Here is a 14,325-nt window from a genome sequence, read left to right on the forward strand (position 1 = left end):
ACAGGAGTTCTCTATTTAAACACTTCAACAGTCTGTACAAGTGGTGGGATGAGGTGATCACAACTCTATAAAAGACATATTTACGCCAGTGACTGTAGCACTTTCTTTATTTCACAATTGCAATTTTGGCCTCAGGCCATTATCAAGTGCAGATTTTTGTGGCTTTAAGTCATGTCAACTTAAAATGAGCTGACACATTTATACGAGGGTCACTCAAAAAGAAATGCACACTATTTTTGTAAAAATACAGTTTCCATTCTGCACGTGTGAAAGTTTTACAGTGTGTAGATACATCCTTCCCGCTTGTTTTCAAACTTAGTTCAACCTGTTCCCGTGAGTGGCACCGTCACAGCATGTCTTCGAGACGGCTGCTACACTTGACGTTCTTCAGAAGCAACGTGATGTCATAGAATTCCTGTGCTGTGAAAACGAGACAGTGGGAAACATCCACAAGAGGTTGAAAAAGGTGTATGGCGATGCTGCTGTTGATCGCAGTACAGTAAGCCGGTGGGCAAGCAGGTTACGTGATGAAAGCGGGCACAGCAGTATTGAGGATTGTCCTCCGGTGGGCAAGCAGGTTACGTGATGAAAGCGGGCACAGCAGTATTGAGGATTGTCCTCGCAGTGGCAGGCCTTGTACTGCACACACTCCAGACAGTGTGCAGAGAGTTAACGAATTGGTGACTGCTGACAGACGCATCACCGTAAACGAATTGTCACGCTATGTTGGGATAGGGGAAGGAAGTGTTTGAAAATACTGAAAGTGTTGGTGTTAAAAAAGGTTTGTGCCAGGTAGGTTCCCAGGATGTTGACAGTGGCTCACAAAGAAACAAGAAAAACGGTATGCAGCGAACTTTTGGAACAGTACGATTATGGTGGAGATGAATTTCTTGGAACAATTATGATAGGTGATAAAACATGGCTCCATCATTTTTCACCAGAGATGAAGAGGCAATCAATGGAGTGGCATCATGCAAATTCACCCAAGGAAAAAAAATCAAAACCACGCCTTCTGCTGGAAAAGTTATGGCTACGGTGTTTTTCGATTCTGAAGGACTCTTGCTTGTGGACATCATGCCAAGTGGAATCACCATAAATTCTGATGCATATGTGATGAAACTGAAGAAACTTCGAGCTCGACTGAGTCGTGTTCGACCACATCGGCAAAAGCAGGATGTTTTGCTGTTGCACGACAATGCACGGCCACATGCCAGTCAAAAAACCATGGAAGCAATCACAAAACTCGGATGGACAACACTGAAACACCCACCTTACAGTCCTGACCTGGTTCCATGTGACTCATCTCTTTGGGAAACTGAAAGACTCTCTTCGTGGAACAGGGTTGGAAGATGATGACTCCCTTGTGCACGCTGCCAACAGTGGCTCCAACAGGTTGGTCCAGAATTTTACCGTGCAGGTATACAGGCGCTGGTTCCAAGATGGCATAAGGCAGTTGAGAGTGATGGAAATTACATAGAGAAATGAAAATATTGTTCCTAAAGGATGTATCTACAAACTGTAAAACTTTCAAACATGTAGAATAAAAGATGGATTTAAAAAAAGACAGTGTGCATTTCTTTTGGAGTGACCCTAGTATGTTGTCGTCATTATTATTAAGTACATTCGTGATTCTGTTACATTTTGCGAGCACACATATCCATATGACATAAAACAACATATGGTTATGTGTGCTCGCAATATGTAACAGCGTCACGAATGTATTTAATAGTAATGACAATGACATATAAATGTGTCAGCTCATTTTAAGTTGCATGGCTTAAAGCCACAAAAATCTACACTTGATAATGGCCTGAGGCTGAAATTGCAATCGTGGAATAAAGAAAGTGTTACAGTCACTGGCGTAAATATTATGTCTTTTATGAAGTTCTATATGATTGTGAATCCCAGGTATAAAAAGTTAATTGATGACAACTTAGTGCTCAAAATAGCATTTAAGGAAGCACACCTACAACTAAGAGTTAAGTACCTTGCAGGATCTTATCTTCAGATCTCTTAGATGTAGTTGTGAAGAGAACTTACTGTGAAACAAGAGGTCAAGGAACTTTACTGAATCATGCATCTTGATAAGTGTGTCTCTAATAACTAGCGTTGTCAATGTTGTGACCACAATGTCACCCATTACACCTGCTAACAACTGTCAACAACACAAGAAGTATTTAACTCTAGCAATAAAATGAAACTGTGGGAAGTACGCGGTTTTGGAAGGGGACAAACTGAATACATGACAAGAACAACCACAACACCATTCCAATCAAATATTCACCCAAAAATGACATACAGAAAACATCAACAATCAACCCAAATACAAAAAGCAAGAAACACACCACGGATATCATTCATTACACATGAACTATATAGCTCAAACAAAGACAGCAATACCAGGAACCCCCACAAAACTTGAAAGTCCAGCACCGCCAATTTCCTACATAGCTCAAATGAACCCCACAGCGACCGAAACTAGCAGAACTAAGTATTACCAAAACCCATTGATATCAAAACAGCTGCAACGCACTCCACAATACCAGCACTTTAAACTACTAAATATGAACTTCAATGAACAACACAGCATAACAATCCCATAAAATTTGAATACAGCATTACTAGGGTGCAGCCTGGCACAGTCTCATCAATTAAATATCAAGGGATAATGTTACAAGACAAAGTAACGTGTAATAAGCACATAAGGTTTATAGTATGGGAGGAGAATGCTTGACTTTATTTCATTGGGAGAATTCTGGGACAGTGTAACTCGTCCGTAAAGGAGATGGCATATACAACACTTGTGCGGCCCATTCCTGAGTACCCCTTAAGTGTTTGGGATCCCCACCAGGTCTGATTATCAAAGCAACTCATGAGTGATCCTGCTAGATTTGTTACTGGTAAGTTCAATCAGCTTGCAAGTATTATGGAGATGCTTTGTGAACTCAAGTGCGAATCCTCGGAGGGAAGACAACACTCTTTTCATGACACACTATCGTGGAAATTGAGAGAAGCTGCATTTAGCGCCAACTACAGAATGGTTCTTCTGCCACCAATGTACAATTCGTGTAAGGACCATGAAGCTAAGGTGTGAGAAGTTAGGGCTCATTGGGAGGCTTTTGAATATTCATTTTTCCCTTGCTCTATTTGTGGGTGAAACAGAAAATGATATGACTAGCAGTGGTACAATATACCATCTGCCATGCAATTTTTATTCACGTTCAGTTGGTGACACTAGTCACCTTACTTCTACACATCTCTCTCAACACTGCTGCTACTGCTGGAAGCATTTTCAGAAAGCCTCTTTTGGTATGATGCACAATTGCTCCATCAAATTCTGCATGTCTTCCCTCTTCTGAAATATGGTTCCTTTCAAAGCCTTTTTCAGTTTCTGGAAAAACCAGAAGTCACTCAGTGCTAAATAATGGGAATAGGGAGGTTGACAAATCACGACGTCTAATGACTACTGCGGTCATTAATGCTGAGTACCTGGCAGTAGGTGGCAGCACAATGCGCCTAATATGAAAAAACGCATGTTTTTGGGGGTATCCAGACACTTTTGATCACATAGTGTAGCCCTTGGTTGGCCCCTCCTTTTGGTGGAATACAATCTACCTTTCATTATTCACCTGGCATCCTGTCACCTGACACCTTCCCCATATGTCCTAATCAGTGGATTCTTTGAAATTTAAGAAATTTCACTGTATTTTTCCCTGATATAAGATCATGTGTTTCAATGTTTTACCTTACTCTCCAACCCACAGCCTGTCTTGCAGGCCCATAAATTTTTTGCAGGGTTTTTCTTTCAAATGCTGTTAGGCTGTTCATATCTGCTTCTATCACTGTCCTCATTTCTGGCCCATATGTACCAACAGTCAAACAAGGCAATAGCATACTCTTAACTTGGTTGTTCTTGTAATTAGAGAATTCTTAAATACTTGTATGTTTGCGTAATATACTTTGTTTGCTGCTGGTATTCTTTCTCTGCTATATTGTCTCATATTATTACCGACCATTAGCAGAACACCTAAACAATGGAAGCAGCTTACAAGCTTCAAAAAATATTATTAAGGCATAAAATAATGCTGTAGACAAAATTTATGTAAGTATCTAGTGGTGGTGGTGGTGGTGGTGGTGGTGGTGGTGGTTAGTGTTTAACGTCCCGTCGACAACGAGGTCATTAGAGACGGAGCGCAAGCTCGGTTTAGGGAAGGAGTGGGAAGGAAATCGGCCGTGTCCTTTCAAAGGAACCATCCCGGCATTTGCCTGAAACGATTTAGGGAAATCACGGAAAACCTAAATCAGGATGGCTGGAGATGGGATTGAACCGTCGTCCTCCCGAATGCGAGTCCAGTGTGCTAACCACTGCACCAAAGTATCTAGTGTACAGGACTATTATACTCCATATAATATTTACTAAGTCAGTGTACAAAGAAAAAAAAGAGTACAATAATTCCTTTCTAATCCCCAAGTAGATCACCAGAGGATGCACCTAAACTGGTGTGAAAGCAGTAGTGGTTAAATAAAAACTTTCTACGGCCAGAGTGGTGTTTTTTGCCTTCTTATAAAAATTTTCTTTTATTCCTGCTTCTGTTTCAGCAAGCAAGCAAGCAAACATCACGCACACACGACCGTTAACTACAGCATCTCGTGCCGGAATGCAACATCATGTGCAATGCAAACAGCAATGTGGATGGGGTGGGGAAAGGGAAGGAATAGTAGTGTACAGGTGGGGAGAGAGACAAACTCTTTTGTTGTTATCAACCCTGTTCCATGTTGACCTGTTCTCCTTTAGAGTGCACTGCACAGCAGATAATACTGAGGCATATCTATCTGTCCTTGCAATCTCACTTATTCTAGTGTCACAGTATTTTACTAAAACTTCATGTCCTCTTTGGCTATTTCTCTCACTGTATATTCCAGATAATTTTGCCCCTTTTCTTTGTTGAAGGTGTATTCTATATGTGCCATCCATTATCCGAGCCTCTTGCGGTTCAGTGTAGAGTGATTGGCCTCGCCCTGGAGGACTTGAACTTATTTAGGGTTTACTCGCCTAGGAACATTGGCTTCCCCGTGCCTTTTGAGTCATCCCTGCCCTGTGCTGCAGGAGACACTTTGCCTGGTTCCTCTGTCGTGACCTGTCCAGCTTAGTATGCTCTGGCGGTAGCTATGCTACTGCCAGCATGGATCTCAGCTTCTTTGACGTACACGAACCTCGCCTCTCTACAATGGAGGTGTCTTTAACAAGACGGTGTCTCACGGATATGAGGAACTAACACCTTCAAAACCAAAAATACGTCAGTAGCCAATAACTGAGGACATTAAAATTTAACTCACTGACAAGGCAACAAAAACAATCCTCCAAAACACCAAGTAATGCACAGCAAAAAGTCCACTGCTGCTCTAACATCACTCCGAAACAATTTAGAAACATAAACATCATACAACAGTGTGTGCCAACACTTATTGCAATATGCTTCTGCAAATGCAGTTCATTTCAAACATTTCATCCCTCAATAACATCACACAACACAGTTATCTCACTAGACAAAGCTGATGGGCACTATCCCAGCCTCTGGTTGACCCCAAATTTGAAATTCATGTGTTGTCTTGACTCCTCCAGTTTTCCAATGTTCTACTGCAACTGGTTTGTTAAATTTGCAAAGTTGTTAGAGAATCAAAACGCCGCAAAATCATTCACAAGTTGGGATGCTTATGAATGATGAACACCACTACTCATTGTAATAACAAGTATATACAAGGTGTTTCAAAAATGACCGGTTTATTTGAAACGGCAATAAAAACTAAACGAGCAGCGATAGAAATACACCGTTTGTTGCAATATGCTTGGGACAACAGTACATTTTCAGGCGGACAAACTTTCGAAATTACAGTAGTTACAATTTTCAACAACAGATGGCGCTGCAAGCGATGTGAAAGATATAGAAGACAACACAGTCTGTGGGTGCGCCATTCTGTACGTCGTCTTTCTGCTGTAAGCGTGTGCTGTTCACAACGTGCAAGTGTGCTACAGACAACATGGTTTATTCCTTAGAACAGAGGATTTTTCTGGTGTTGGAATTCCACCGCCTAGAACACAGTGTTGTTGCAACAAGACGAAGTTTTCAACCGAGGTTTAACGTAACCAAAGGACCGAAAAGCGATACAATAAAGGATCTGTTTGAAAAATTTCAACGGACTGGGAACGTGACGGATGAACGTGCTGGAAAGGTAGGGTGACTGCGTACGGCAACCACAGAGGGCAACGCGCAGCTGGTGATCCAACAGCGGCCTCGGGTTTCCGTTCGCCGTGTTGCAGCTGCGGTCCAAATGACGCCAACGTCCACGTATCGTCTCATGCGCCAGAGTTTACACCTCTATCCATACAAAATTCTAACGCGGCAACCCCTCAGCGCCGCTACCATTGTTGCACGAGAGACATTCGCTAACGATATAGTGCACAGGATTGATGACGGCGATATGCATGTGGGCAGGATTTGGTTTACTGACGAAGCTTATTTTTACCTGGACGGCTTCGTCAATAAACAGAACTGGCGCATATGGGGAACCGAAAAGCCCCATGTTGCAGTCCCATCGTCCCTGCATCCTCAAAAAGTACTGGTCTGGGCCGCCATTTCTTCCAAAGGAATCATTGGCCCATTTTTCAGATCTGAAACGATTACTGCATCTCGCTATCTGGACATTCTTCGTGAATTTGTGGCGGTACAAACTGGCTTAGACGACACTGCAAACACCTCGTGGTTTATGCAAGATGGTGCCCGGCCACATCGCACGGCCGACGTCTTTAATTTCCTGAATGAATATTTCGATGATCGTGTGATTGCTTTGGGCTATCCGAAACATACAGGAGGCGGCTTGGATTGGCCTCCCTATTCGCCAGACATGAACCCCTGTGACTTCTTTCTGTGGGGACACTTGAAAGACCAGGTGTACCGCCAGAATCCAGAAACAATTGAACAGCTGAAGCAGTACATCTCATCTGCATGTGAAGCCATTCCGCCAGACACGTTGTCAAAGGTTTCGGGTAATTTCATTCAGAGACTACGCCATATTATTGCTACGCATGGTGGATATGTGGAAAATATCGTACTATAGAGTTTTCCAGACCGCAGCGCCATCTGTTGTTGAAAATTGTAACTACTGTAATTTCGAAAGTTTGTCTGCCTGAAAATGTATTGTTGTCCCAAGCATATTGCAACAAACGGTGTATTTCTATCGCTGCTCGTTTAGTTTTTATTGCCGTTTCAAATATACCGGTCATTTTTGAAACACCCTGTAAATTCTTAGGATGCTCTCATACTGGAAACTGTGCCCTGTATTTAACTTGTCCATAAGTACTTTCCAACTCAATATCTGAAACAGGGAAGTGAGAAGAATATTATAAAGATGAGAAAATCTCCCTGGAAGCCACATCGATGGAAGTGTCTGACAATGTTCTGCCTATTGCCTCCAACTGCTCCTGTAGGCTTCCTCAAGACTAAAAAAGCCTGCAGTATCACCACAACCCACGGGGTCAGATTTCCAGAGGTGGATTGACATCTGCTTAAGTCTAACTGGAAGCAACAAAGGAGCTGCTCTGATCTTCAAGGTCTTAATAGCGTACTGTATGTCACTGGTTGTGGGTGAGATATTGGTTCCACTTCCCTTCAGGAGCTGGAGAAGTACGCTGTATACTGGGTTGTACAGGGTGGAGCAGAGGAAATGCATGTTTTTTGAACTGCTAGTACACAACAATGAGAGGGAGCATTGTCCTCGAATGAATGTCGGCATACTGTCCATACAACGCAGTTTAAGCCGTTATGGAGTGTTGGAGCGTAGAGCATCATGTGTCCGTTGTCGAGCAATACTTTAGAAACAATGATTCTGTAGTCACAGTGCAGCATCTTTTCCGTCAAAATTTTAGAGTCGGACATCGAGGGGCAGTGCCCGACCGAAATACTGTACTCCGATGGGTTGCAGTGTTTATAAGTACTGGATCTGTGATGGAAAAGAAGCCACCTGGTCTTCCCCATTCAGTTCGAACTCCGGAAAATGTAGACCGAGTGAGAATGGTAGTGCTTGCTAGTCTGAAACGATCGGCTAGACGACAGGCTGTAGCACTGCATCTTACATGATGATCTTAAGTTTCACCCGTACAAGATAATGATCGTCCAGCAGCTTAGTGAAGGGGATTTTGTGCAGGTTATAGAGTTTTGTCACGTAATGGATGAAATTTTTACGGAAGATGCAGCTGCTACAGTTTTCATGAGTGATGAAGCACACTTTCATGTAGACAGTTATGTCTATGTTCAAAATTATTGGTACTGGGCACCAGAGAACCCACTTGAATTACACTCTCTACAGTTTAAAAGTAACAGTGTGGTGTTGCATTTCAAAAATGGGGACTGTTTTTTTTATATAAAGAGGAAGGAACTGCAGTTACTGTGACATCAGCAGGCTATGTTAACTTTCTTCGTCCAGAACTTGAAAGGCGTCAAGTGAACATGAGAGAAATATGTTTTCAGCAGGAGGGTGCCACAGCTCACAAGGCGAGAGCATCAATGGAAGTGGTGCGACAAATGTTTCCGGGACATGTTATTTCGAGATATGGTGATTTTTACCGGCCCCCTCGCACACCCGATTTGTCGATATGCAACTTCTTTTTGTGGGGATATTTAAAAGCAAAAGTCTAGATGAACAAGCCTTGCACAATCAATGACTTGAAGAATTCCATTTGTCAGGAAATTGAAGCTGTGCCGAATGAAATGTTGGAGAGAGCCATGCGTAACTTTCTGGAGAGGATCCAAATTTGTATCCAGCAAGAAGGACGTCATCTCCAAGACATTATTTTTCGAACCTAATCAAAGTATGCATATTTCAAAACTGCATTAAAAAATCTATCAGTTAATGCTTGTTTTTATTATTTTTATCAAACCCTGTCCCAGTCATTCAATAGTGAAAAACACGAGTTTCCTCTGCTCCACCCTGTATAATGAAAGTGCACCTACACACGGAGAGCCAGTGTGGGCTTTAATTATTGTATGGCAGTGAAAGTTATTAGATATGCCAATGCGTTAATGTAGGATCGATTTATGCTGAAAAAAAAGGTCCAATTTTGGTCACCAGGTACAAATCTGGCACTGTACACTGTTTGTAAGTCAGCATGACACCCACACCACCATCTGACAAACAATAATGTGAGTGAAGAGTATGGCTATTAAGAAGACAGACTGTGTGCTGTTAACAAAACTATTTTATGTGAATAGCAGCAATTACAGTGGTGCGCTGAGAGTATTGCCGACTGAAAGGTCAGAGGAGAGGCCTGACGTCATTAAATGGCTTACCGAAGATGATGATGAAATTCAAAAACACGAGTGAGCTCAGTACAGAACCTGGAAGAGGAAGGCATTCCATCTCAGCCATTGTCTATCCCACGGTCAACTGTACAGAAAGTATGGCAGTCTATTTCACACTGGAACCTGTACAAGATCCACACAGTGCGGCAACTGAAATCTCATGATCCACAGCACTGTTCTGAATTTGCTGTTCAATTTCTGGCACAGATCAAAATGTATTCTACAGAGTGGCAAGGTACATTTTACATTATAGGGTGTGGTGAATACACAGAATTGACGAATTTGGGTTGCTGCTCGACTGTGAGTTGTGCACGAAGAGCCACTGCACATGCTATATGTGACTGTATGGTGTGGATTCACAAGCACCTTTATTCTCTGCCTGCTCTCCTTTGAAATGATTACACCTAGAATGCCTGTCAGGTGTACCGTGACGTGGGTACATTATTGAGATTTCCTTGTACAGCATGTGATTCCTGTTTTGGAAGAGTGCATCTACGTGGAAACCATGTTTTCATGCAAGATAGGGCAACACGTCATGTCGCTCACCCAGTGGAAGATATGCTGAATGCAATTTGCTGCAGACGTATCTCCAGAGGTTCTCTAGATAAATGACTTGCAAGATCTCTGTATCTGAATCCATGTAACTTCTAGCTCTTGGGATATCTACCTGATCTGAAACACAGTGCTCAAATTCCACCAGAACTGCTGCAAGCAGCTGCTGATGATGTCATTTTATAAATGCAGAATCTTGTCCACACTTCCAGTACTCATACTGAAAAAACTCAATAAACAGCAGTTAATAATAAAAATGAACATTACACCTTTCTCACTCGTTTGACTTTTCTGCTCATGTCCCGTTTCGAAACTATTACATATGGAAACATTTCTATACATCTTCCTTGCATTCACAGCACCATATTTATACTTGGTAACACAAATAGGAACTAATTTCTTTCCAGCATAAACTGGTTCCGCATTGACACACTAGAACACCTACCAAGTATCACTGACATACATTAGTTACTGCCCAAACTTGACTTCTGTGAATAGCTGAACTTTTAATACAACCACCCACCATTAGGTACATTGAACATAACAACAAAAATTTCTTCTGCAGTGACACAAAAAGAAATGAGTACTTGATGTCGAATAACATGCTAAAGTGTGGAGGAGGGACACCTATAATGGGGTCGACAGAAGCGTCCGATCCCACGCGTCGGCTTTGACCCGTGACGTCATGACGGTGCGGAGTTTAGTTTGTGAGTGGGGCATGTTTGTAGATGACGTCGTGTTGTGGTTTCTGGTGGTATGTTCAGGATTTTCGTTTGTTTGGTGTAATGGGCTCAGTTTGCTTTTGCTCATTATCCAGAATTGTTCGAGTGTCGGCTGTGTTTGTAGTGGAATTCGTTTCAGTGAGTTAACGATTTTGTGTGAAGGTTTATTTAGTGTTGTTCGCTGTACATCGTGTGGTAATTTTAGTAAAATTAATCGATTGTTGTGTTTGTTCAGGAATGGATATGACGGATAAAATTAACGGTGCGCAGGTCAAGGAAAGTGTTCGATCCCAATGTGTGGCTATGTATGTTGATATTGGTATCGGGAGATGTTTTTGTGCTATATAGGCCAAGGCAAGTGCTGGATCCTAATTTATGGGATCGGGAGCTGCTCTTGAGCTATATAGGTCAAGGGAAGTGTCCGATTCCAGATGATATTGTGTTTAGTGGTATTTGGGGAGTTTTTTGAAGTCGGTTTTTTCGACATTTTGTGTGGTTTTGTATGGGGGTGGGTGCCTAAATTTGTTTATATTTAGTTTGTCCCCACCCAAAAAACCCCATTTTCCACCCTTGTCCCGTTAGTGACATTAGGCTTTTTGTGGAAAGTGTGTGTGTTTGTTTTTCAATGTATTTTCGTCCTTATAACGTCTACGTACCGACTTTATGTGCGCCATATTGGAATCGTGGTTTATGGTCGTTTCCACCATATTTGTGACGTCATGGGTCAAAGCAGACGGGTGGGATCAGATGCTTGCATTTTTCCCCTATAATGTTCTTTGTTACTGGAGAAGTCCCAACTGCCTTCCACTCAGCAAAAGTTGTGTGCAATTAAGAACTCGCAGCTTCACCTATAAATCCATCCAAAGGTCCCTGTCCCACAGTGGATCTTGTGGAACAACTGATGGTAATCAGACAGTTATGCTATAACCTCTTCTTACTAAACATATTAATTTCACTGGATTGCTAACTAAAAGACTGTCAAGTTGCAGGAAAGCAGTAACAGAGCAAGGGCAGAGCCACATGTCTTTTCTATGCCCAAATCAATACTGCATCATCATAGCCACCATAATGATGAGAAAGAGCCAGTAGTCTTTACAGCACCTGGTCAATCTTGATACACATCAGTTTTGGTGGCTCCCTCCTGGGGAGATGAATCCATTGAGTTTCTACGTAATATCTTTGGGCAACAGAGCAATTATTTCCAATACAATGTTTTCCTAAACCAAATTGAATTTTGTGGTTTGGCAGTTTTTGTTGAACCTAGTGTTTAAATATGGCTCTACTGTTGGTACACCTGGATCAATTTATATTGACAGTACGCCTGTCATAGCCATGAAAGCAGCACAGACTACAGTACAACTCATCAGCTATGAATAGTATTGCCATCAACAATGCAAGCATTCACCTTTACCGTGTAACCACAAAGGCAATTATGGTGTCATACAGTAGCATGTATTGGGTCTAGTGTAGCAGGGGAGACAACCCGTCGGCTTTGGACAATGACGTCACAAGTCGCCAGAGAGCAGTTTACCATTTTCGCTTTTACTGTTATGTTTCAGTTTCGTTTTTTTACTGATTGCTTAATAAAGTGGATCTGTTTATTCTATCTCGTGAGATTTTTTTTTTAAAAAGCCAAAAAACACTTATCAGCCACTGAAGGGAGCTACAACACTAAGAAGAATCGCTTCTCGATTGGCCACTTGTGACGTCATTGTCCAAAGGCGACAGGTTGTATCCCCTGCTGCACTAGTCCCCATGTATTTTAACTACCAAATTATTGTCACTCCAGTGGAGAATGTGGGAGTTTTGGAGAGGGATATTACCATGAAGAACTTCAGACATATTAAAATCTGGAAAATAAAAGACCACTGTGGGAAAAATATGGGTTTTCAGTACGGTCTTAATATCTAAATGACACGAAAATAATAATGGGCTAATAATAATGTCAGGAGACACTCACTGGCTTCATGAACTCACAGCCAGGCTACGACCTTCCAATTTAATCTAGACCTTTGTCTAAACTACAGAATAGACTGTGACTAAAATCATCATTTAAAAAAGGAGTGTCAACAGAAATGTCTATCGCCAAAGAAGAACGTGAGTATTGGGAACACCCAGGAGGCATTCAGAAGCACCACAGATGATCTTCCTAGATCATTTCCTTTCACAGTAGCTTTCTCACAGAGCCTACTGTGTGTGACACAGGCAAATAGTGTTCCACAACTTAAAACTGTTATGCAGATTCATCAATTAAAGTTTCTCATTATCTCACTTTTTATCAAACAATATATCAAGACCCCACACACTAGCCGGGTACGAAACAGTTTTTCTTATAAGATATTATGTATATTACAATAATAACAATAAAAAGCTGGAGGTACTCACAAGTGGCATGTCGTTCATCGAAAGTACAATAACTCCTTGGTACTTTGGAGTATTTTCTGTAATTCTCCCCAATCCAGATTTCAGGACATTATGTCCATACAGAAACTGTTGCTCTCCTGATGGTTTCACCCAGATCTTGTACTGAAACAGTTAAAAATTTTTTTCAATATGCACATGACACAAAAAGTCACTCAATCCCCAGGACCACATCCTCTTTAAAATAAAGTAATTCGCCTAAAACGAAACTCAAATTGTAGTGTAGTAGTACTTCGTTACCTGTGCGTATGGTGCGAGGTAATGTAGTGCTGTAATATGGAGACGAAACTTCCCAGATTTCGTGAATTTACCGAAACACGTTCCAACACTGATTAGATGGTCAGGAGCGACATTCGACGCCAAACTTAAAACTCTCTCCGAAACGTAGTACACTCGGTCTTTCTGCTCCCTGAACACATATGTGCCATCTGGCCTGTCTATCAGGAGTTTCACATTAGCACCGATACTGCGGCGGAAAGAAAAGTGTTATTAGATCACACTCTTCAAAAGTGCTGGGTTGTCAAGCTGTCACTGATACGTTAACTGTAGGAGAAGTATTACGTCACAATCTAAGTAAGTAAAAGAAACAAATGCTTGCTAGTCGTGATCCAAACACAGACTCTTAAGTTCCTGTACATGTTTGTAGTTCAACATGCTCGAAACAAATGGCAGCTAACATCTAAAGGAAATGAAGTGCTATTTAGCCAATACTCACTATTTTGCTAATTTTTCGAAAACCAGTTTCATTCGATCGTCACTTAAATGCTTCATTTCTTCAGGTTTACGACAAACAAATCACACCACGTGAATCTGTTTACATTTATCTCTGTGGTGTGTACATGGTAGAGGTGGCAAAAAATAACGTAACTGATAGAAATAACCGGTTACTGAAAAGTAACGGTTACTGCGATAACCGTTCCTCTGATTCTGGCAGTTATTTCAATAACTGTTTAATGTCAACAGTGCCTCGCGCCATCTGTTGGCCGAAGATCGTACTGCGCATTTGGAAGGCGTTCAATAGACCATGGAAATAACTGTGAGACTGCGCGCCATCTGTTGATAAGAACTGTGTACTATTTCGTGGGCCTTCGTTACTTTAAGCTACTACAAACAGCATAGTGAACGCATTATTGTGGCCAAGATAGATACGAAGCCCACACCTACTACAGTAGTACAAGTTTATATGCCAACTAGCTCTGCAGATGACGAAGAAATTGAAGAAATGTATGATGAAATAAAAGAAATTATTCAGATTGTGAAGGGAGACGAAAATT

The 14,325-nt window shown here is 41.7% G+C and overlaps 1 protein-coding gene across 1 annotated transcript in view; it reads right to left on the reverse strand.

The window, feature by feature from the left end:
- The window catches only part of LOC124719031 (60S ribosome subunit biogenesis protein NIP7 homolog), a 30,394-nt gene extending 16,500 nt beyond the window's left edge, over nt 1-13,894 (reverse strand). Inside the window, exons 1-3 of the mRNA XM_047244700.1 lie at nt 13,767-13,894; nt 13,292-13,517; nt 13,016-13,156 (exon numbers count right to left, since the gene is read on the reverse strand). Coding sequence (XP_047100656.1) covers nt 13,016-13,156; nt 13,292-13,517; nt 13,767-13,822 — 423 coding nt within the window. The 5' untranslated portion in view covers nt 13,823-13,894. The remainder of the gene's footprint in view (nt 1-13,015; nt 13,157-13,291; nt 13,518-13,766) is intronic.
- Nucleotides 13,895-14,325: the final 431 nt, after the last annotated feature.

This window comes from Schistocerca piceifrons, chromosome 10 (genome assembly GCF_021461385.2).
Source record: "Schistocerca piceifrons isolate TAMUIC-IGC-003096 chromosome 10, iqSchPice1.1, whole genome shotgun sequence".
Lineage (NCBI taxonomy): Eukaryota > Metazoa > Arthropoda > Insecta > Orthoptera > Acrididae > Schistocerca > Schistocerca piceifrons.